Genomic DNA, 25208 nt, shown 5'->3' on the forward strand with positions numbered 1-25208 from the left:
ATCAGAATAATAATGTCGTAAATAATTAATGGTCTACTTCACTGTTCTATTTTCGTTACCTACGACTCTGCAACCGCCGAACTATAATTTGTCATGTCTAGCCGTGGCGACGGTTGTCCCTTTTAATTATTTTTTATTACAAGATTTTTGCATCAGTTCAACCCCGGCGAGGGTTTCCTTTACATCAGAAAGAAGTCTATACTCTTTTGATCGTGGCACGTGCAAAGAATAAAATAATAATGAAGTCGACAGTTTTTGCAGAAACTCTATTTCAATTAGCGAATAGTTTTTGCAGGCAAGCTAACGTGTAATTTGCAATTTATTCCAACAGTACTACCCGTTTGAAGTTTTTCAACACGACAGGGAGAACTTTGTCATACTTATGGTGGATTTAACTGGTTTAGGATTTTCTGCAGTAGAGGTCGCATTGCAGATTCATGTTTATTGTAATATTGCAAATCTGGTAAAATACTGAGAATTTATTTTAGCATTGCCGTATTGCTCATCGTCTATTGTAAGAAGCGGGTTTGTTTCAGAAGTTGCAGTTACTTTATGGGTCATGAGCATGACCATAATTTTCATTGTCGCAACTAATAACAATGACCGCTATTTTATGGATTTAGTGATTATTAAAGTTGATTAACTTAGTTCAAGTATTTCCTCTTAATAAATTGTTTATCACACGACCTTTATACTCGTATGTATGTATAATGAGCAACTTTACTCCCTGATTTGCTCTTTTTTCCTCTTGGGCAAAAAAACATAGCTAACTCCAGCTTTCCTTCGAAAAAAAAAGGATAGGCAACTCAACCTTTTATGATGCATATTTATTTCATATTAATTTTTTTTATCCGAGGTTCAGTTTGGAGCCCGATGTAACAATCATGCATTCCCGAGGTGCTTGTAGTGTTTTTTTCACGACTCAACAATTTCAATTGAAAAACGTCGAAAGTTTCAAAATAATTTTTAACTGTCAACATGACACTTAAATTTAGCTTGACAGTTAGTGATAATTTACACAGTTTCGGCTTTTTTTTATTAAAATTGTTGAGTCGTGCAAAAAATAGTATATGCACTTCGGGAGTGAATGATTTTTACCCTCAGTGCTTTGTAGAACCCTAGGGCTACGCCCTCGAGCTATAAACTGCACCTAGGGTAAAAATCATGCACTTCACTCCCTCGGTGCATAATATACTATTATTTTTTAAGAAAGTAATAAGTATAATACTGGGTGTCCCATAATTCGCGGAACAACTCAATGGGGCAATGTCAACTCATGTTAAAAAATAATGAGAAAAATATGTAATTAAAAAATTCTGTACCTCTTAAGTTTGAAGATATGGGGGCTCAAAAGGTGCAGCTTTGATCTCATGTATTTTAAATACAAAAAAAAAAGATTTTGACTATTTAGTAGCCAGAACTGACGCAGCATTATGTATGATTTCTACATAATGCTTCTGTGAAATGTATCTGGCTACAAAGGTAAAATTTCTGAGTTCCCTAGAGGAATAATTAAATGTAAATTATTATTGTAGGTTATATTGAGGTTATACAGACTGATTCACATAACTTTCCGACCCTAATGAAATTTAATGCAGCCAGTAATACCGGGATATCAAAAATTATCTTTGTAAAAGGTGATCATGGATTTTAAAATAATTGTCGAAGCTTTGTCAAATCATTTTTTTGAATGTCAAAATCAATTTTCGAGAGCACTTCTCACACTTTGCAGTAATGCCAATAGTATATTGTTATACGAGTTACACAAGTCTATTGTCGAACGAGAGGGTTTAGTAGACGACGAACGCAGTGAGGAGTGTTCTAAAGGAACGAGTTCGACAACATGTCTTGTGCAACGAGCTCAACATGCTATTTTTTCTACTTCAGCTTCGTTAATTTAATTTTTTTAAATATAAAATTATTACCTAGTGACTTTTATTTTAATGGAATTGGATTGGTATTGACGAAGTAATGTCATTTCATTGAAAATTAAATTTCAAATGGTCTCCCAGATGTTGTTACAATAATAATCTACCCCCTTCATAGTTTATTTTGATCCAAAACATGGATTCAGGTTCAAATTACATCACATTTAACACTGAAATTTACTTTCAATATCAACCCCAAATTCAATAATCACTAGAAACGATGCTATAAAACTAATCTTTGTGAAACTGTTTTCGGTGTCACAAAATGCTCATTGTGACACCGAAGTAGAAATAGTATATTATTCAACGAGTGAGAAAGTTGGCCATTTCCATGAGAATGAGATTTGCGACCACGAGCCGTAGGCGAGTGGAGTAAGTCATTCGAATGGAAATGGTCAATTCTCACGAGTTAAATACTATACTTTTTCTAATCATATTGACAATTGAGTAATAATTATATATTTTTTATTTCTACGTTTTATTATGTACATTTATACATTAACCGTAGCATAATTAACAAGAGTAAAGGGAAGCGACTTTACATCTACATTAGTATTGGTTATTCCTTAATTCTTCGTTGTGTTTCGTACAGTGATGCTGGAAGCTTGAACTGCATTGATGATTTTGTTCGCTGAGTCCATCTTGTGATTCATGGACGTGTCTATATAACCTTCGGCTACCGTTGTGGACTTCCAGCCACCGTGTCTTTTTAAATCGGTTATATCGGTACCTGCATCTACTAGTATTGCAGCTGATGATCTCCTGAGACTGTGTCCAGTATACTTTTCAGCTTCCGGTAGCAGTCTCTTGCACTTCTGGTGGCGTACAATCCTCTAGATCATCAACAATTTCCATTTTCTTGTTAATATTTCTGAGAAAACAGATTCGATGACAAATGTCATTGTCAACTATTTTTTAGAAAACAATGGACCGTCGTATAATCGTTACGGTGGTGATAGATACTATCCGTTGAGAAAGTAAAATCTCGTCATCTCATTGGTCTAAGACAAAAATTTTCTCCACGGATTCGACCAATTTTCTCCACAGTTGAAAAAATGACAACTTTCTCAATTAAAAACGTAATGGAAAAGTACACATTTCTTAATATGATTAGAAAAAAGGATTTTTGTGCACGGTTTACAAATTGTGTTGGTGTGTTTTGCGAAACTGGCTGTGACTCATAAAAAAGGTGCTGGTAGGCCAATCGTTCGTACCGAAGAAATAGTCACTAAACACTAAATAAATTGAGACGGACGTTTTCCAATCCATGACCACCTTTGACCAAGATAATTTTTGATATCCCGGTACCTTATCCAGTTATAACTTGATACCTTTATTTACTATGAAATTTGGACACTCTTGGCATTTTTGAGAATCACTTGACAATACATTCTTTTTTGTATAATTCTAAAGTATTAAGCGATCAAATTAATTTGTAATCGAGTCATGCATGGATTTGAATCCGTATGTCTTTTGAGATCTAACCTGTGTTTTAACTGTGTTTATTGAAGGGTGGAGTTCAAGTAACGACATACGATTTCGGATTCATGGATAACTCGATTACAAATTAATTTGTGTTGTTAATTAAAATGTGCTGCAATGACGAAAGGATCGATATGATATGTATTGATATATGAGGCAGTTTTTTAAATAAAAAAAAATATTGTCGATCACTGCCATTTTTAAATTTTTATAATTGAGACTTTTGTGACGGATGACTAAACCATACAAAAGTTTAAAATTATTCATGTTTTGGATCAAGTTATGAATGAAAAACGTATTATTGCCTGCATTTAAATTTCGTCAGAATCGGAATCGGAAAGTTAATCTGTTTTTTTTTTTTATAATCAATTGTCAAAGTGTTGTCAGGTTGGCAAAAAATTCGAAACAGTGAATTTTATACGTTTTACGTTTGAAACATTGACTTTTGAAATTGTCACATTTTAATTTAAATTAAGCACGTGTCTTACACTGACAATTGATTATAAAAAAAAAAACGGACTATACATATGTGAATCAGTCTCTGTATTAATATTAGGTGTGACCAGCCCTTGTCGATTTACTGAAATCACCAATCTGACAATGGGAGATATCGAAGATTTCGGCTCTGCTAGCTTAGTAAAAGTTCAGGATACTAAAAATTGCAAATCGCGTAGTGTTATAGACTTTACTAATATTATCGAAATTTCAAGTACCATTAATATTACAAGGGAAGTAGGAATTGCTGGTGTAAATTTGAAAATTGTAACTGCAGGCAAAAAGAATTAAGTTCAATTGAGTTCATGTCCGATTTTTTTTTGTGCTTCGCCCAGTTGCAGATTTTGGATTTAGCAATCCAATATCTTCTACACGGTAGGTCGGGAGGAACGACCGAAACTTCATGAGTGTATTCACACGTGAAAATAATGTAAAATAAACTCTATGTTCTTATCCGATTTTCATTTGTTTTCAAGTTATACTTGTACTTTATACACTTCATTTTTCAACCAGCCAAATGCTTTTTAGCCTCAAACATGGCATACTCTGATTACAAAATGTTTTCAACCTGAAAACAAGCGAAAATTTGGATACAAGTAGAACGCTAGATAAAATGTTTAATTACGCTATAACTTGAAAACAAATGAAAATCGGATAAGAACATAGTATGAGTTTATTTTACATTATTTTCACGTGGGAATTCGCGATTTCGGATAAGCAACATGACCTCTAGCGGTGGAATGTCAAATCATCGAAAATTATCCTTTAATACGTGGCAAATGGCAAAAGTAGCATAACGAACGGTGTACGGGCCACAGGTACGGGGGTTAGTGACAAAAAGTGATGTTACAATGGGCAAAAAGAAAGTAGATAAAACCCAGTGTTGTGTCCATGGTTGTCACACACACAGAGCGAACGACAGAGAGACCAGCTTTCATTACTTTCCACGCTAAAATAGTTGTAAAGTGCAAATCATAACATTTTTGGCGGCAAGGAAAGTATAGACAGAAGAAAAGCTTGGGAAAAGGTTTTGTTATTGAGAAAACCTGCGAGTATGTGGAAAACATTTTTTACGTGAAGATTTTATAAATCGTAAGTTCCACGAATTTGAGGTTAAAAGTTTGTAGTTTATTCTACTTTTTTCAACTCCACGCAGCATTTCCCAAAAATTGGAATTGAAGGAATTTGCTGTTCCTTCTCAAAAGTTATCCAAAAGGACACACGACACAGAGAAAGTTTGCATCAAAAATTACAGGCAAAGTAGACTGTAGTGCACTTGACGTAATAAGTGAGAAGGTAATTGTATTAAATAAAAAGACATTTAGTTTATTGATGTATGTATTTTTATTGAAAACTTGTTGCTGTAAGTAAAATTTAATTGAAATTTAACGAAGAAAGTCTAAAATTACCTGTACTGTATCCCATCACACTGTACCACACATCGACTGTCAGCAGAAGCCTCCAAGTATTTAAAAATTGTAGCTAACCGAAGAAAAGCCTTCCTGTAACTGAAATATCAGCATATAGTATGTTTTCCACTTTTTAAAAGACTTTAATGTTTTGAAAACAAAATATTTAATGCACCATAACCTATCCTTACGCCTCTATTTATTTTACGCCTGTTTTACGAAATTACATCATAATCTTTGATGCCTACATTAAAAAATGTTACTTTAAGGAATACACTTACCTTACTGAAAAACACACTGCACACAATTAACAAATAAAAGAGTTTTGGACACAAAAATTAACACGTAAACAAATGGAAAATCTCAGAAGGAGGATTTTCGATCAGCTGATTGTCAGAACAGCAGCGCCCTCGCAGTAGTCGAAATCGCGAATACCTACGAGTACACTCATGTGTAATTTCAGGTAAGTAGTTTCACTAGTTGTAACTTTTGTAAGTTAAACTACCATCAATCATAAAAACACAACTTTCGTGAATCTTTCCTTTCAAATTTTCAAACTTCATCAATTGTGTGATTTTTATTTTTACCATAATTGCGTCAGTTATACAGTGCTTGCTAAATTGATTCTGCACTTTGATCTTCAGTAATAATTGTTCTTACTTTTTTGAATTCCATTTAACGTGAGAATTTACGTCGGTTTCAGTATCATCTGTATGAGGTAATTTTTATTTGTAAAATAGGATGTTTCGCATTTGTTTAATTCTTGTCTTACCTTATCGTAATATGTACTAGTAAAACCTGGATTTAGGTAAAATAAACTGTTTTTATTTCCTATGATAAAAGAATGAAACGTGTATACTGGGTGCCCCAAAATTCACAGAACAACTTAGCAGTACGTTATTAACTAATCATTAAAATATCAGGTTGTAGAAGAATCATGAATATGACACATATTCTGGGTTTGGGCCGGCCAATATTAATAATGGCTACTTAGATCTGGCCAAAATTGAAATAAAACAAAGTAGTGGATAATTAAACCCCGTGAATCTAATTACATACTAGTGTAATATTGTAAAACAAAGATTACCTTTCTAAACCAATAGAATGTCTACTTTACTTTACTCTCATAGTTTTCATTTTATCATCACTTGTAGAGGTCTTGGATTTTCTCATGGGCTATGAGTCGTGTCTGTGCAAACGACGAATATCGGCCTCAAATGGGCCGTACAAACCGACTGGAAAACATCGTCATTCGATATCTTTGTTTCATCTCTCTCATCTCTCTCTCGTCTGTTTGTATGTAGTATTTGAATTTGAAAGTGGTCGACTTTTTCAGTTTTTATTTACAGATTTTTCACTGGTTTATCGTTCCGCCTTCGCGCAAATATTTCCAAGGTCCATGAACCTTTAACTTTAACTGCTTTAACTCAAAAAATACACGAAGTGCACGATGTAGACACAATTCGACTCTTTATAGAAATGGCCGAATCACGTGTGTCCTTACGCATAATGGTCGGCCTAAACTCGAAATACTACAGGCGGTACATTTTTGTCGGGTTTAGGCAACTTGAATTGACCGATTCGGATAATGGCCGGCCAATACTGATAATGACCTATTTCGAGCTTGGGCCGTAACATACCTATCCATGGAAATAAGAAAGAAAAATACAAGCCATGTAGCCATCCGTTATTTGAGGTAAAACGGATATAAAATTAGTACATACTTGGAAATGCTGGAAATAATGAAGAAAATAATTGCAAACCTGATTACAAACGTTCAGAATTATTATGCCACTGGCTAGTAAAAGACAAATAGTAAAAGATACTATTGAGCTTAATTAATTACCCCACTCAGTGGGATTATCCCACTGGGTGGTGTAATGAAACTCCCACTGGCGTAAATAAATAAGATTTACCTTTTTTTTTAAATTCGGGGCAGTCTTAGATAAAATATTTTTTCTACTTTGCGTTCGTACTGATGCTATTACGATACTGTTTTGCGTATCGTAATAGAAAAAGGCGTGATATAATAAAAATAGTGAAATTTAATTTTTTTAATTTTGACGGATACTATGGTGTCGCGGCAGACCGCAGACGTGACCTTGGGTGGAATCCTTCAACTTTAACGGTTTTAAATTTTAAATAATTTTTTTTGCATTGAAAAAGTGGCAAAGTAGAAAAAATACTGTATGACATCTCGTTTATAAGGCATTTTATCGCACTTACTCCTTTAGGGCACTCCTCGCTACGCTCGTCGTGCTCTAAAACCGTGCGTGCGATAAAATGCTTCTTATAAGGCTCGTATCATAATATACTAGTACATAACACATGGGCTAAAGCATATTACAGGAAACTCGTGTGATTACTGATTACAGATGAACTCGGGCTAACGCCCTCGTCATCTGCAATCTTCACACTCGGATCCTGTAATATTGTTTTTATCCCACTAATTGTGTAAATAACCACATAAAAATATTTGACGGCGAAAATGTGCTCACGAATCAAGAGTAAACGATATCGTTGCGCCCATTACACCACGTGACATAGAAAGGACATTTTTCCAAATTTAAATTCTTCAGTAGAGATCTTAGAGAAGTATATACTTTATATGTAATACTAATACACAATTAAATTTCGGTTCATAAACTGTTCTTTATAATTAAGATTTCTGATTTTAAGGGATCTGTACCATAGTGATAAATTCATGCTTAACTGTTTTTTCAAAGATTCTTCATCGTCCTCTACTTATTTTCAGTTGTTTTTTTCGTTTTGCTTTGTGTCCTAACAAATTTCAGTAGAATAAGTAATAATAACATTACGATGATCAATAAATTTAATATCTTATTCAAAACACTTCTACGTTTGCTAACCAATTTTGTATTGCTATTGTTTCAGAGCTTATTCTACGGATAGTGTTTTATGTTAAGTATAAACTGATTTGTGTCAAGGACAGCTATTTTTCAGGATGGTGTCTAATTTAAAAATTATTTTGTTTTATATTGAGTGTGTATATAAAATTTGCACGAATAAGTTTAATTTTTGGTAGAATTTTGTCTGGGTGAGAGTTTCTTTAAGAGAAAATGACAGTGAATATATATAATACACCTACTCAAGATTTTCTTTTGGTCAAAAGTTGATAATCAATAATTCGCCCAAATTTTTCGTTGCACCTCTCGAATAAACACGCTTTATCAAGTTCTGGCTCATTGCCATCGTCTACTCGCCACGTGTAATTCCCGACATTGAATTTTAAAATATTTAGGTGGCCCGACAAATTCCAATTATTTTGAAGAGGAACGATTGTTAAATCCGGCGAGTTCCGTCGGCGAATCGATGAAGGCGCAACAAGATGACCGTCTGTGAACCAGAATTAACGCCGCCAGACGCTCGAGGGCGTCTGTGTCGTTTAATTTTGTCAGGTCCTAACACCTAACATAACAGATATATGGCCCCTTTTGGTGAATATTTTAATCAACTATTAATTTAGTTTCGTCTTGTAATTAGTTGGTGTGTGACGTCTGGTGCTGAGCTCGTTGCTATTTAGAGCAACTCCAAGACGAGATTGTGACGGTGGTGCTTTTCGCTCGGAGGTAACGTTCAACCAGTCACCGTTTAGAATTTATTGCGCGATTTTCGCTTCTATACAATCAAGCTTTCTAGAAAGCTGGCCCGACTTAAAAGATATTTCGCAGTAATAAATTCACATTAAATATAAAAGGGATGAGGAGGAAGCGGCGAAGAGAAATGTTTCTCTAATAACTTGTCATGGTACTACGAGAACATTATCGGTCTAAATATTCCAATTTGCTTTGCTGATATAAAATCGCTGGGGTTTCATACAATTTCTCTCCGATGAGCATCATTAATAACTTCTGATACTACGGAGTAGTTTTTCAAAGGACGCAAGTTATAAACTTAATATGTCGCAAGTTCATATCCGTGCACAAACATTTTGCTTGTTTAACGTGTATTTAGTTCAAGAGTTGTTAAAGTAATTACCTGCATTGTATAGCATGTCAAAATCGAGAATTTAAATATTCGTATGGTTGCAGAAATGACCACAAACAACTGCAGCTCTGCAGTTATTCGTTATGTGCATGCAAAATTTATTTCGTTTCTTCTCTTTAACAATTTGCATAACGTAACATTTTATCGTTGTTTCCTTTACGTCGTTTCACAAAATGAATGCCGCATTGCTTTTGACATACTTACCTGTTAATGGATGCTGCAATTTTTCAATAAGTTCACATCGTCGATCTTATCGGCACGGAAAAATAATTCAACTGGAAATTTTGTTATCGGGTATTAATTTTATGAATTTTTCTAATTCCTATGCGGCTCAAAGTTTTAAAATCAAACTACAAAATAACAAGCAATGCCTTTTTTGTAACACAAATTATTGGAAACGGAGATATATTGGAGATAGCACAGAATGTCACTGTCGTTCGAATTTCATTGGTCTTTTCAGTTGCATTTTCTTTTTATTCTGCGTCTTCTTGCTTTCAAGCTGCAATAATTTATCGAACGAGACGGTTGGATATCAGAACGGCATCAGGTGGTGTTTGATGATGAGTTTTGTTTGTAAAGTCTGTACAGAAAACGCGTTATTTAAAATATACACTAACAAAAACAGGTACACTATGTAGTGCGCCGTGAACTATTTTATTTTGAATTTTTATGTCTAGCAATTTGAAATGAAAATGAAAGAGATATACAAAATGATGAAGTTTGCTTAGTTTTGATTCAACACGTAACACCAGAGTATGTAAGTTTAGATTTTCTATTTCTAAGAAGAGGAATAAAGTGGATTTATTGAACGACAACTTCTGCTGTTATTAAAGAAGAAATTTAACATAATAAGTCAAAGTGAAATGATATGTCACTCAGGAAAAGACAACATTGAAGAAACTATTGAAGACGACGATAATTTAGGAAATTACTCAATGAAAGCGGAATCTCAGACTTGAATTGACTGAGTTGAAAAGACAACGCCCTGGCGGCGACTTGTAGAGTGGTTTTTGTATAGTAATAAGATAATATAAATTAGCAACATATTCATTCCCTTAATGATAACATGCCATCCAATTTAAAAAATCGAGATAACTTTACTAATAAACAAACTTACAGTGCTGTAGCACATGGTAGTAATAGAGTTTAAGATGAATCAAGCTACCAACAAGACTTTTCAAACAGGTCAAGATCAAGTACAACCCTAAGAAATAGCGATTGGAATTTAAAGCGGCAGAAAACTAAAATAATGAAACAGTAAGGAAGAAACAAGTAAGTTGCAAAATAAAATAAACAGAAAGTTAGGTAAACTACAGTGTACACCTAGTTTACACAAAAAATTGTGAACTTTTGTAACTAGAACGCTAATTGAAACCCAGAAAACGAAGATATTACACACTTTATAGTAACTAAAATCAAATCACCTAGAGGCCTGCAAGAAAATTAATGCAATTCTCGATGTAAACAGGAAGTCAATATCAGATATTGTATCTCTGTTTCGACTACTTCCTCTAAATATCCAATGTTTCAGGAATAAATATAACGAAAGGAAGCTTTCGTAAGCGCAAATATGGATGTGGCAAATGCGAATGTCATATGTGTGTCCAATAAAATGAAATGTATCAAATATTATCTCTATATTAATGGATATGTGTGAAGTAGTCGTATATGCCATTAGTTACAAGCATGATAATACTAGGGGAGATTTTTATATTATCTACCTACCTATGAAGGAGAAGAGTTGGGAGAAAAGCAATATTTTATTTTTCAACATATGATCCATTAACGGCGGTTACACATTTATTCCAATGATTTTCCAATAAGGCTATACCTTCAAAAACATTTTTTTTGATAAGTCCTCAAAAAATTCCCGTCCCCTTAAGTGTTCTTTTAATTTAAGAAAGAGATAATATAGTCACTCGGTACCAAATCTGGGTTGTAGAGTGAATGTTCCATCTCTACAAAGCCGATTCGTCGCGAGCTTTATAAACTCTGCAATCGTTATGTAGCGGCATAATCTTTTGATCACAGTTGTGCGGCTTTTTTTGCTGTATGGCAGTTTTCAACTTTCTTATTGTTTCCTTATCTGAACCCTCCACCACCCGGCGGCACGGCAATTTTGCCGGAGTACATCACTATTACGGATATTACTATCAAGTAGAGTGCGCTCGTTCTAAGAGTAGCACACCAATAAACCTGAGTTGCTGACAAATTTGAGTCGGACCGAGTCCACTTTTAAAAATGAGGGGTGTTCTACCTGCGCAGTGGCGCCCGTGTCGAAAGTCTAGTTTCGGCGATTCCAGATTCATTTCGAATTTACGTCGCACGTTGATGATTTCGTGTGTTGTTTCCGAGTCTTTTTAGTCGTTTTTATAAAATTAGTTCTTTTCAGGGCTACACAGTTTTACAGTATTCTTTACTAATAATCTTTAATACCAAAATAAAAAAATTACCAGTTAATTTATTTTATTTATTCGCACCGGGCAAAAATTATAAATAGCCGTAAAATTGTCAAAGCTAAAAGTTTTCGTAAAATTGAAAAATTCATTCGATAAAAAATTAGGTCTTGTTATTTTATCTTCGATTAATTCCCGTGTACATCAAACGTGTGTGTTCAGTTTTTAATAACTGTAGGTATTATAAAAAGATAATTAACGTTAAAGTTTGTATTCTGGAATTAATCTTGCCAAAAATAACACGAGCTCGTTGAATTTGGGCATTTTTATTCAAAGGTTAAACCCGCGAGCTAAAAATGCCCAAATTCAATTCGTAAAATTGTCAAAGTAAAAAGTTTATTTGTTACTAAATTGTAAACGTCATTTATTCGAACTGTCACTTGACGTTGAAAAGTCATTTTAACTGGCTAGTAGCGTTAAATTGACAGCAGACCAGTTATGAATTTAACAAGTTAGTAGAGAAATTTGAAATTTGGAAAGGATAGTAGCGTTTTTAACATTTGAACATTTTTATTTCTTTGTTTCATACAAATTAAAATTAAATGTACAATTAGAATTTCCGCTAATGTCGAACATTCCTGAAGCGGAAGTGAATTCGCTCGTCATTGGACAATTAATTGTAGAACCTCCCGAAGTGGAAGCCACATCTGTTGAGTTTCGTCCAGGAAACATTTTTTTCGCAATTTCAATTTTTTTATTGATAGAATCATTCACATAACCTTCCGCATTTCCACTACTTTTCCATCCTCCCACACGTTTTAGTGTCAAAATATCTCCACCTGCATCCACAACCATTGTTGCTGCTGATCGGCGAAATGAGTGACCTGTGTATAATTCAGGTTCTTGTAGCCCTAAGTATGTTGCAATTTTTTTCGGTACACCGCCAATAGTGTGCTGGCCAACATTGAGGGAAATACATTTGCCATTACGGTAGGTTAAAAAGAAACGTAATTGGTCTGCTTGACGAGGACGAAGAGCTGCATATTTTCTGTACAAAACACAAGGTTGAAAACTGCAGCCCTCATCTGTGATCGTAAATCTCCTTGTTGTTAAATTCTTTGTATTCCGTAAAGTGACGATAATATATTTCTCAACATCTTCTACGTCCTTCACCGTCAACGAGAGAAGCTCGTCACACCGGCAAGCACCAAAAATTCCAAAAATTGTAATCACTTTATATAACAACCAATAGTCATCAGGAGCTTCAACAAGAAATTTTTCCACTTGCTCTTTTGTTAAAACCCTTGCCTTCTTCGGCACGTAACGCTCATTCTTTCTCTTGAGAAAAGCAATTACCTTATGAAATCTACAAATGTCAAGTTAAAATATCACTTTTTTGACAACGTCTGTAATAGGAAAACAAACCTGCGAACTTCAGCATTTTCTTTAATTTCCAGGCAGCTTTTTAACATGGACCATTTCGACCACAAAGAATTGGGGCTAAATTTGTCTGATAGTTGGTGAAGATACACCAAAAGAACGTCTTCCGTTACACCAGTTACGTTATTGTTTTTCTGCCAATTTTTAAATTCTTCATATTCTCGTTCATATCTTGCTAAATACTTCGCTGGCAGTAAACTGGAAGCCACGTTTATAGCTTCCTTTTTGATTTCTTCTGGCACGTTCATTTGAGAAAAAATCTTGACGGAAATAAACAATTTGAACAAACGGCGCATTGTCATAGTAATTGTACTTCTAAGGTTTCTGAGTTTTGAGCAATAATTTGGAAGAAAACAGAATTTGATCATTTTTAATTTTATTTAGTTGTTTACAATTTAGTAACAAATAAAATATTATACAAGACACGCCAGGTAACTGGTTTTACTGGCTCAAGGAGGTAACTGACTCGTCTTCGACTCGTCAGTTATATCCTCCATTCGCCAGTAAAAACCATTTTACCTGGCTTGTAATGTAAAATACTATTTCGTAACTGAACACAAATGGATCACTTGGTGACAATTTTACAGTTTGTTCATCGTCCTGATGATGCCAACTTGGTTGGACGAAACGCGTCGACAAAATTCGACAAATTTTTGGTGTGTGGGAATTTTTTCAATTTTTCGTGTAAGTTTTCGTAAGATTGAAAAATTTATCCGATCAAAAAATTTGGTTTTGTTATTTTACCTTCGATTGAATCCTTTTTACAATATCTTTTTTAACCATTTGATTTCAGTGAAGTGCGCACACTTTACGCCACTGCACTGGTAAGATTCTACTTGTCAGATTCGCATGACTCAGTGTGCTACTCTTAGAACGGGCGGACTCTAATAGTGCAGTTCTTATCAACATAATTACCGGCGTCTCGCCTCCGCATTTTGACTTTGTTGTGTATTATGTTCTGTGTTAATGTTAAGGAATTTCCTCACGATATGACATGTATAATAATATACCTTTTTGAATTTCAACTACCAATGTGTTTCCTAAATCCAGAATTTTTAAAAAGAGATTGCGGTACTATTCCCTTTGCTGAAATTATTAGTGGTAAAATAGAAATTTTTTCTAAATTCCAAAGATTTCTCATAGCAACGGAGAGCTCTAAATATTTATTAATTTTTGTGTTATATGTCTGTGTTATATTATGGGAATTTGGAACAGCTATATCCAAAAGATATGCTTGCTTTTGTTGTTTATTTAAAATAATAATCTCTGGTCTGTTATGCTTAATATGAATGTCAGTTAAAACTGTTCGATCAAAATATAATTTGTAATTGTCATTTTCCAAACAACTTTCTGGTGTATTACAATAATGTGGTTGTTTATTCTTTAATAAATTGAATTTAACAGCTAAATTCATGTGTATAATTTTAGCGAATATATCATGACGTTTCTTATATTCGCTTTGAGCCGAAACGGTGCAAGAAGAAATGATGTGTTCAATTGTTTCCCCTTCAGTTCCGCAAATCCTACATTTATCAGTTATCGATTGAAAACCGCATATTTGTTTTTTATAATTTCTTGTATTTATAACACGATCTTGTATTGCAAATATAAAACCCTCCGTCTCAGGGTGAATATTTGATTTCTTAAGCCATGCATGAGAAGCCTGAATATTAATTTCTGGCTGTTCCAGTTCTTTAAAGTATCTCCATTGTAAAGACTCCTGTTTTATATTTGCTATAGTGGCAGGTATATTTGGTTCAACAATATCTGAAATTATATTATTACTTAAATTTAAAGGTGTGTAACCTTTATCGGCTGAAACCAAAGCATTAAAAAAGGTGTTATCACGAGCTCTATTGAGGAAGCAATTTTTTAGTGAAGCAATTTGATTGTGTTGCAGTATTTCTAGATTTGAAAAACCCCTACCACCGTTTTCGTGTGGTAAATTAAATCTTTCAATAGCAGATTTAGGGTGATGTTTACTAAATTTGGTAAAAAGAACTCTGGTTTTAATGTTTATATTCTGTAAATTAGTTTTGGACCATTTTATAACACCGAAAGAATAGGTCAGTAATGCTTTAATTAAATTATTACCGTTTAATTAAATCATCGCTTTGATATGTTGCCTACCCGTTATTATGCCACAAATGACAATTTTTGAATGCCAACAAGACAAAAACATGACAAGAGTAAAAAATAAGGTTATTAACGTAAAGGTTGTTTTAGAGTTTATATCATGACATTATTGACATTGACAATAGTGCCCGAAATTTTAATTCCACAACTGTATCTATTCAGAAAATATAACCTTAAACTGAAAATAACCTAACCTAACACAAAAAGTGTCAATTTCCTTGAGGGAATTTACCGGGTGATTTTAAATGAATGTGAATTTTTTTCATAGGTTGGTAATATTATTGTTGGTTATTCTGCTTTTTAATGTGATAGTTGACATAAACATAAGCGTCCTCGCCTATTTGACACAATTTATTAATAGATACATAAAATGTCAAAATGACGTACGTACGCCAATGTGTTGATTAAGGTATCAAGTTTGCCAAAATAATTTATGAAAAATATTCCTAACTTAAGAAAAAAACTCACAATCATTTAAATCACCCGGTAGTTATGACCGAGGTACTGCCAACAAAATCACTAGATGGTCACAGCCAACTCGGTCCCAAAGAGATCGTGAATGCTTTATACATGCAAATTTGAGTAGTTATTGCATTAACGAATGTTAGTCTTAATAATGCCCTAGAGTTGTTCTGTTCTCACGAGGGATGTAATTAATTGTTTGACAAATAAACATTCTAAAGAATCTAAATATAACCCTTCCGTCATGCTGATAAAATCCTAAAAGATGTTCTGATTTGTTCTTTAATGAAACACTGCAACTTATGGATCAAAGAAAACACGTTTCCAAAATCCGGATGTGCCCACAGCAACAGAGACTCCAAGATGACTGAAATACATTTTATTATAGCTTACATAACCGAGTTATAACGTTTTTCAATTTCACCAATTCCAGATGCTCGTCCCCACGTATTACTAAAAAATCTGACAGAGTGCTAGACAGTAAAAGTAATTATTGATATCTCAACAATCAGCGAAAAGTTTATTTGGAATTTTGACGGTTTCTGATGTGGAATACCCCGGCAACGCAAAATTGCGGTCATCCTACATTGATGGTGCTCAACTCTGATTGGTAAAGTTTTGGATGTGTTTTCTCGATTATCGTCTGAGATATGACTTTTTTCATTAAAAATTCAGATTATTACATTTACATAAATACTCCCTTTTTCTTTGGGGAGGCACTGGTACACTTTTACATTTGTTTCATCTACTACGCCAAAATAAAAGACCAGAGATCTGAATCGTTCCACGGTGCCGCAGGGTAGTATTTTGGAACGAATTCTCTTTCTCCTCCATGTAAATGATTTATCTTCTTATTTAACAGGTGTTAATGTGACTTTATATGCTGATAACACCATCATAAGCTCTGAGGGATTGTGGATAGATTGCCTAATACTCGTAGTTAAATCTCAGAGAAAATGTCATCAGTTGAGGTCTGATCTAATTCCAGCAAGCTAAGTTTAAACAAAGGCAAAATAATCAACATAGTATCTTCTTTAAGACCTATTTTAAACCCTGGTAACTACTCAAGTGTTGTGAAATTTCTTGGAGTCGATCTTAATTCTAATTTAAGCCGGAACGAACACGGTGATCAAACAATAAATCCATTTCAAAAATGTTTGCCTTTTTACATACATTGCAAATAAAAAAATAAATCGAGTCGGCGTGTTACCTATGGCAACCCATGCTATAGCATAGGCTCCAAAGCAAACTCGATTTATTTTTTAAATGATCCCTCGGTAGTTTGTTTCCACAGATACTATGGTTTTTTAAATTTTTGTCTGTTATTTAGCATATGCTATGGTGGCTTGGGGCCCTGCTGCGATTGGGCATAAGCTGTTTAAGGTGCAGAGAAGATCTACCAGGGTGGTAACAAGTATTGGTTTTAGTGATGACTGATGAGTGTAGGTCAAGTTTTGGGGAATTAAAAATTTCAACTTCATCATCTTTATTTATACCTACGCAAATGTAGTAATGAGCTTTCTTTGCCATACGGGCTTTCTGAATGCTGTTTACAATTTCATTTTGAACATGTAATTAATGAACAACTGAACAACTTTTTTTGAAGCAAAAATTCAATTTCTATTTCTACGGATAACGCAAATATCAGTTTGCCTTTATAAGTGTGACACGCTGTAGAGTATCAATAAATGTAATATGTATAAAAATTCAGATCCCTCAGTTTTAAAGTTTTTATCTTGATTAATCAAATTTATTGACATAGTATTTCGCTGGCATCTGTCCAGTTACCTTTCATCTAGATTATTAATTTCTATTTGAAATTTGTGATATTTGTTGATATGAGTTGTTAAATGTATGAGAAATTTAAACTTGATTTTCCATTTTTTACCTATTAATCACAATCTCAAGAACAGCGCGAATTTTTATGCGATTATTTGCAACGAAATACGTTCAAATTATATATTTTTGTAGGAAAGAAGTTATTTTGGGTTCTTTAAATTTTTGGTTCTGTAAGGTGAGTGGTAAAAAATACGCATGACACTTAGTTAATAATTTATTATGTTGCGGTGACATTTGGCAACCACTTGATCGCGTATGTTTTTGTTTATTGTAAGAAGTTTTAGTTATATTGTTGGAAAGAGTTTTCAGAACATTCCACATTTTTTTAGTGTAATGTCGCAATTGTTATTTGATAATATCATGCAACAATCACCTGCTTACGATCCTTTACATTATTACAAACAGAAGGTAACGTAATCACTTTATTATACTATGGACTATGATTTTAATAGCCATAGAACTGCGACCATATGGCTGCGGTGCGAACTCACTTATACATGTGCCAAGTAAATAAAAAAATACATATAAGTAGCTTGGAGAGATAAGGTGGATAAGTAGATACTGCGGGAAAATGACCACAGCTTTTCTGAAACTCTCGTTCAAAAATCACCTAAAAGTAAAGTACCTTCTCGTATCTTAGGTTAGTACGTATTTATCTTCAGAGTTTATTGGGAGAAATAGGTTTTTTGAATCACTACTTTTGCTCAACAAAACTATTTTTTTTAGGCCAGAAAATAAACTGTAATAATAATTAACACTTTCAGGTCTGTCCCTTTCTCGGTATGCCTCTGGCTACCAATATGGACCCCTTACTGTTCACAATTATAATTTATAACACCTGGGTTGCGTGTCCATTTTTTGTTTACTGTGTGAAATCTTCCTTCTATGGAAAGTAGAACTTTCTGAGAATGAATAAAATATGTACATATACGTAAAGTTCAAGTGCAGTTGCGTGCGGAAAAGGGGCAAATTGTCATTTTCAGCTGTTTGTAAGCAAAACTGTCTTATAAATAATGCGGTAATTTTCAATTTTATAAATAGAACGATTCAAAGGAATTTACGTTTATATACACATTACGTAATAGTTACGTACCGTGTGGGCTTCCGCCCACAATTTTTAACGTCATTGGTGTGATAAATAGTCATCAATTTTCACCACGTCAGAACGGTTGTTTTTTCATTAATTAGAAAAGGATGAAGTCGCAGCGACGTAGAGTACACTCTTAAATTTGGTCTGAACCTTGGCCGATGTCGCACCAGGAAATTAGAGTGATATTTAAATAGCAGAAAGCTTACCACAGAATATACTAGTGATATCGATTTCGCATGGACATAATCTTGATTTGTAGTGCTAATTTCAGTTTCAGCATCAGATGGCATTAGAATGAGTGCTTTTCTATTTATTTATAACAGTGATATGCTCTGGGACTTTGACGATTCGTGAATTTCCCTGTACGTCGTACCCAAAAACTTTCGGGAATATTTGATTGGATCAGACAGGGGACAGTGGAAAACTTTGATGTTTCAATTTTGTTGTGCGTGTGCCAAACTCCTGGCTACCTAAGCGCTATAAAGAGGTTTTTATTAAATTAGGTTGCGTTTTGTTTGAAAACTTTTCCGCCCGTCCTTATTTCGTCTACGTGTTGTTGCCGAAACGCAATAATTGGACTCAATTATACAAGTCTGATTGATTTCTTTTTATTTTTGGACGTTGTACATGTGCGTTTAAAAATTGCCTTTGCACTGAAGTTGAACTTTTTCTTTTTTATTGGGAGCGATCCTGCAGCGGACAGCTCTTGAAACCTTCACAAAGCGTCAGACTGCTTCGTATTATGGAAAGTTTAGATCAGGGTTCGATTTTACCTTCCTTTTTTCTACTTAATATCAGTGAAATCAATTACGCTGCTATGTCTGCCATGATTGTCTTAATGCTGCGCCATCTTCTCTTACTGAAAACTCGTGTCGGCCTTCTATTTCCATTACCAACTTATTTTTGTTTCAGTAGCGAGCATGGAATTTTACTTTTTTTTTGTTTCCTATAGCAGTCAAGGTCAACAGTCAGTATTTTCGGTTGCCAAATATTTTCAAATCCACATTCAAATGCAACATAGATTTCTTTAATTAATATTTAAACATACCTTAATAACAAACAAGATTCCTGAATTGACACAACAAAATAATTTTTCTGTTAACTATGTAAAAAGATTATACCTGGAAAGCGGAAAATCAAGAACTTTACAATCGAAAATTCACTGAGTTTTGAGTTATGATATTGTGGAATTCCAGAAATATTATTTGGTTTAATTTACACCCACTCTTAATCATTATTTCATGTATTTCATGTTGCACGCATTAGGGAATGACGTTAAATTAATAGTATCTCGTAGGGTGAAAGCTAAAAGTATTTATTAAAAGCGTCAGTCTTCTAAAACTTCTAAAGCTTAGTTACGCATTTCGTTTTTAATGTAGGAAAAAATTGATTCCTGCTGAATGCAATCGAATACATATTTACAATAGTATATTATATCATTAAGAGTAGAAATGAGTCTTTTTGTGGCTAGCCCCGAATTGAAGGCTGAAACGCAGTTGATATTTGACAGTTTGACAGTGTATAAAACCAATGTGATACGTAATTCACTTCTGTGTGTTATGTGCAACAGTTTCATTAAAATTGCAATTAGTTGTCAATGCTCTTCGCTATGATTTTTTTTAGAGAAATAAGACAACACTTGGTTTTTTGAATGTAAAGTTCAGTTTATTCTACTCGTTTTTTAACTTCAACGTTGTTATCTTTTGAGTCACACACTTTGATGTCCTAAACATAACCTCTATGGGAAGTCAGTTTTGTAACGAAACATAAATGTTTAAATATATAGTTATTTACGAACCAAGTGCGGGAAGACGATGTTCCCCCATGAGCGTATTTTTTAAAGCACGAGCGACGAAATTTTTGCAATAATTTGTCAATTTTGTAGGAACAATTTTCAGCGATTATAAATCTTTCCGTAATTTTTTAATGGAGGGAAACCCAGGGAAGTTGTATTTTATGAACTAAATTTTATTATTATCAAGACAGATTTTTTTTTGAATGCCTCAAAGGGCCAGTGTTTTTTGCAATTTTTACATTCGAGTCGACCGGGAAGCACTCGTTTCGGAGCGAGCGTTGGATGTTGGAAGCGTTGCTTTCAAGGCTATGAGAATGTTTGAAATTCCCGCTAATTTCAATTGGCGCGGGCTCAAAGACGGCTTCGGTAACACAATTACCATCATCATTATCGACATCATTATCGACATACAAAGATCGAAGAAGAAAAAAAATCATCAGAAAGTTATTATACAAGTCAGTAATCATAGTCAATCATCATTATCAGTAGCGAAAAGACCATCATCATACAGTAAATAGAGTGTGTAAATAGTGTAAATATAGTAGTGATTAAAATAAAGACATCAAAAAATCTGTGTCCCATCAACAAAAAATTAAGACTTCCAGCCACCTTCCGATCCACCAGTATGGCAGATCCTCAACATCATTTTGGTCCTTCGAGCCGGATGAGGCTGGTGGCTGGTCTTAATTAAACCAAAAACCACGAAAAAGTGAATCTCAGCAGTTGTGCTTCACCCTTGACCTTGACGCATTGCGGAGCACGCAGAACGTCGTACTGCGTCATTGAACAAAATTTAAAGGACACGCCGGTAGCGAATTAAATTTTGTGTGAAGTGTGCTTAGATCAGAACCTCAACCTAATTTCGTGGCAATTTCAGTTCTCAACACATCCATCGGCATCTCATCCACATCTCATCGAACTTCTCAACAAGATGGCGTCTGTCAACAATAGGATCACGCTCTAGGCCAGCAGGATGGCGTTCATCAACAGCGTCGATGCTGAGAACGATGCTGGAAGTATAGGTGCACTCAACTTGCAGGCTGCTCAATCCAAGCTAGAAATGCTCAATGAAACCTGGGAAAAATTTGATGCCGAGCACGAAAGGCTCTTAACATCAAAAACAGACGTCTCAAAAGACCTAGAGTACTTCAAGAACGACGCATACCAGACAACAATGCATGTCTACGTATCTGGTAAGGCTGCGCTCAGAACTCGCATCGCAGACCTAGAATCAGCTCACCATCCTCCAACTGGGGCTAAGTTAGCCAACTCAAGCCTTCTAGCACCGACTCACGCCAGGCCGGCACTCGAGCCATTTTCCGGTGACATTCGGGACTGGCGTCCTTTTCAAGACTTGTTTGTCTCCTTAGTCGGAGAAAGTCCTACTCTCTCGAACGTCGAGAAAATGCATTACCTCACATCCAGTCTGAGGGGCAATGCTGCGCGTCTCATAGGGAACTTACCAGTATGTGGCGACTCATTTAAAACAGCATGGGATCTACTCACGAAACGCTACGAAAATAAGCGTTTACTCATCACTGCTCAACTCGACAAGCTGTTTTCACTCAAGAGAATTGAGAACAGATCGGCAAAGGAACTGAACGATCTCCTGAACACAACCAGTGAAGCAGTGAATGCACTTCGAGCCCTTGACTCACCAGTGGATCGATGGGATCAACTATTAGTCCATCTCCTGGTCCAGAAACTGGACATACGCACACGCGAAGACTGGGAATTCAGCCTTGGAACTAATACTGACTTCACGTCGTACGAACAGCTCGCACAATACCTTTCAGCCTGTGCAAGGGCACATGAAAGCATCGAGGGTTACGGAACCCCACGAAAACCATCATCGAAGCCCACCCAAATCACACCAACTCAGTCGTCTCATCAAAAGGGAAAACCTGCGCACGTCCACGTTGCTCAACAACAAAAATCAGAATCAGCCGGCTCATCCAACTCATCGCCATCTCCCGATGGGTCTCCTGTTGTCTCAACTGATCCGAAGAAGAACTGCGCATGCTGCTTGAAACCTCACTTCATCGTGTTCTGTCCTATCTTCAGACAGTATGACTCAAAAGAACGTCTTGATTGGGTAATTCAGCAGCATTTATGTTTCAATTGTCTCGGTCCGCACAACGCTTACAAGTGTCAATCCCCACACGTGTGCAAGAAGTGCAACGAAAAGCACCACACGATGTTGCATGACTCACCATTCAATACTGCGAGAAGGCCACCTCGTAGTCTTCCAACTCAAACGCAATGACTAGTCAGCAGGAATTCTCATCACTCACAGAAACGTATTCTCAGAATCAATGCATCAACTCAAACGGACTTGGACACCGCTCGACTCAAGACATCTCAACCAGCCGTGGTTCCTTCAACTCAAATCAGATCATCTCACAGCGCGACAGCAACAAGGCCGGCAGTCATTTTGGCGACTAGTCAGGCAGATATCTATTCTCCCAGTGGAGCAACTCATCGGATAAGACTTCTCATCGACCCAGGGTCGGAAGTAACGCTCATTGCAGAACAACTCGTGAACAAGCTACATCTTCAGCGAAGATTGTCAACAATCCCTATTCTTGGGGTTGGTAGCGTCTCATCCGGCCGCACAACCGGTATCGTCTCATGTCAACTCAAGCCAACACACTCAGAAGCGCAAGTACATGTAGATGCACATGTCCTGCCGCAACTCACAGCGCAAATTCCTTCAGTGGCAGTCCCAAAGCAACAGTGGAAACATCTGAAAAATCTAGACTTGGCAGATCCAGATTTCAATCATCCAGGTCCAATCGACTTACTCATCGGTGCTGACTCATGTGCAGCAGTAATCTCATCACCAGGAGTACTCATTGGCGGTCCTTCAGAACCTGTAGGACTTCACACAGTATTTGGCTGTGTACTTTTTGGCAAAGTATCAAGTCCATCTCAACAGTCATCACATCAATCACTCCATGTGATCAGCAATGACAATCTCCAAGAGTCCCTCTCCAAATTCTGGATCCAAGAAGAAGTTCCAACCTCATCACAAGAAAACCTCACACAAGCTGAAGCCGCATGTGAAGATCATTTCATCAGAACACACTCAAGAGATTCCTCAGGTCGGTACAATGTACGACTACCTCTCATCGGTGACATCTCAACACTAGGCAACTCAAAGGAAAAGGCTCAACGGTGTCTTCGCAGACTTCTCACGCAACTCTCACGCAATGAAAATCTCCATCAACGGTACAGCGACTTCATGAGCGAGTATGAATCCCTCGGACACATGGTTCCGGTGCCGTCGGATGCTCCAGAGCCACCTCATGCGTATTATCTGCCGCATCACGGAGTAGTACGTGAAGACAGCAAGACCACTAAGCTACGAGTAGTATTTAATGGTTCAAGTAAATCATCAACAGGTGCATCTCTCAATGACATCTCACACACAGGTCAGAAGCTTCAGTCTGACGTATTCGACGTACTTCTCTGGCTACGGCACCACAAATGCGTCTTCACGACGGACATCTCAAAGATGTTTCGTCAAATAGTAGTTCATCCAGATGACAGACCGTTGCAACGAATCATTTGGCACAATCACCAAGGTCAAGAGCAAGTTTCTGAACTGACAACAGTGACGTACGGAACCCGTTCAGCTCCATTCCTATCAGGACGAGTGCTCCAGCAACTCGCAACAGATGAAGGCGAGAAATTTCCTCAAGCAGCAGAACTTCTCAAAAAGGTACCTATGTCGATGACATCGGCGGGGGTGCAGACTCACTAGAACAACTCAATGCAATCGCCGAAGAGCTGACGGCGATGTGCAAAACAGCGTGTTTACCACTTGCAAAGTGGAAGAGCAATGACCCACACTTCATCATGACATCCTCAGAACCCTCGTCAGAACAGTCTCACTCATTTGAAGATCTCACTACAAAAATATTAGGAATCTCATGGCAATGCAAACCAGACACATTCACATTCAAAGGCAACCTCAACACGCACAACACCTGTACCAAAAGAGCCATGCTCTCGGAAATTGCTCAACTGTTCGATCCTCTCGGTCTCATCTCACCTGTTGTTATCCAAGCAAAGATCCTCATGCAACAGTTATGGCTCGAGAAGGTGGATTGGGACGACACACTCACACCAGAGATCATCAACAAATGGCAAGAACTTCGCCAAGATCTACAACGACTCTCTCAACTTCAAATACCCCGCTGGTTGAAACTGCATTCAGAAATCTCATCAGCACAAATTCATGGCTTCTCAGACGCATCTCAACTGGCAATGGCTGCAGTAGTATACATCAGAGTAACAAATCAAGACTCCTCATCCATCGTGACATTAGTATGCTCGAAGACGAAGGTAGCTCCTTTCAAACGTCTCACAATCCCTCGGCTGGAGTTATCAGCTGCAGCGTTACTCGCAAAACTCGTGAAACGAATCCAGGTCACTCTAGAGCTGCAAAAAGTGCCCGTATTCACATGGACAGATTCATCAGCAACTCTTGCATGGATCAAGAGCAATCCAATGCGTTGGAAAGAATTCGTCGGCAACAGAGTCTCATTAATTCAGGAAACATTGCCTGAAGCTCACTGGAAGTTCATTTCAGGAAAGCAGAACCCGGCTGACTGTGCGTCACGGGGCCTCAGTGCATCTCAACTCATTCATCATCCATTATGGTGGACAGTACCTGTGGCTATCTCAACCGCCAGAGTTCTGGCCATCGAAGATACCCCCAGA

The 25208-nt window shown here is 36.2% G+C and overlaps 3 protein-coding genes and 1 long non-coding RNA gene across 5 annotated transcripts in view; 3 read left to right on the forward strand and 1 right to left on the reverse strand.

The window, feature by feature from the left end:
- The window catches only part of LOC138131967 (pseudouridylate synthase RPUSD2-like), a 449464-nt gene that overhangs the window by 111798 nt on the left and 312458 nt on the right, over positions 1–25208 (forward strand). The window lies entirely within an intron of this gene.
- On the forward strand, positions 4638–5234 carry LOC138131758 (uncharacterized). The gene is made up of 2 exons (XR_011159893.1): positions 4638–4997; positions 5062–5234. It is a non-coding gene; the product is annotated as an uncharacterized lncRNA (long non-coding RNA).
- On the reverse strand, positions 12113–13714 carry LOC138131574 (tyrosine recombinase XerC-like). Its single transcript, XM_069048648.1, has 2 exons — positions 13144–13714; positions 12113–13084 (listed from the first exon to the last, which is right to left on the reverse strand). The coding sequence occupies exons 1-2, from the start codon at positions 13524–13526 to the stop codon at positions 12289–12291; spliced, it is 1179 nt and encodes a 392-aa protein (XP_068904749.1). The 5' UTR covers positions 13527–13714; the 3' UTR covers positions 12113–12288.
- LOC138130200 (uncharacterized) lies at positions 21454–24246 on the forward strand. The gene is made up of 3 exons (XM_069046611.1): positions 21454–22679; positions 22758–22948; positions 23327–24246. The coding sequence occupies exons 1-3, from the start codon at positions 21454–21456 to the stop codon at positions 24244–24246; spliced, it is 2337 nt and encodes a 778-aa protein (XP_068902712.1).

Source organism: Tenebrio molitor, chromosome 5 (genome assembly GCF_963966145.1).
Source record: "Tenebrio molitor chromosome 5, icTenMoli1.1, whole genome shotgun sequence".
Classification (NCBI taxonomy): Eukaryota; Metazoa; Arthropoda; class Insecta; order Coleoptera; family Tenebrionidae; genus Tenebrio; species Tenebrio molitor.

Excerpts from the sequence above, each read along its gene's own strand:
- LOC138131574 (XM_069048648.1), bottom strand. The coding sequence starts at position 13,526 with ATGATCAAATTCTGTTTTCTTCCAAATTATTGCTCAAAACTCAGAAAC. Across the intron at positions 13,085-13,143 it reads GAAAATGCTGAAGTTCGCAG|ATTTCATAAGGTAATTGCTT; the intron begins GTTTGTTTTCCT and ends TGACATTTGTAG.
- LOC138130200 (XM_069046611.1), top strand. The coding sequence starts at position 21,454 with ATGGCGTTCATCAACAGCGTCGATGCTGAGAACGATGCTGGAAGTATA. Across the intron at positions 22,680-22,757 it reads AACGAAAAGCACCACACGAT|GAATTCTCATCACTCACAGA; the intron begins GTTGCATGACTC and ends ACTAGTCAGCAG. Across the intron at positions 22,949-23,326 it reads GGCAGATATCTATTCTCCCA|GAGTACTCATTGGCGGTCCT; the intron begins GTGGAGCAACTC and ends TCTCATCACCAG.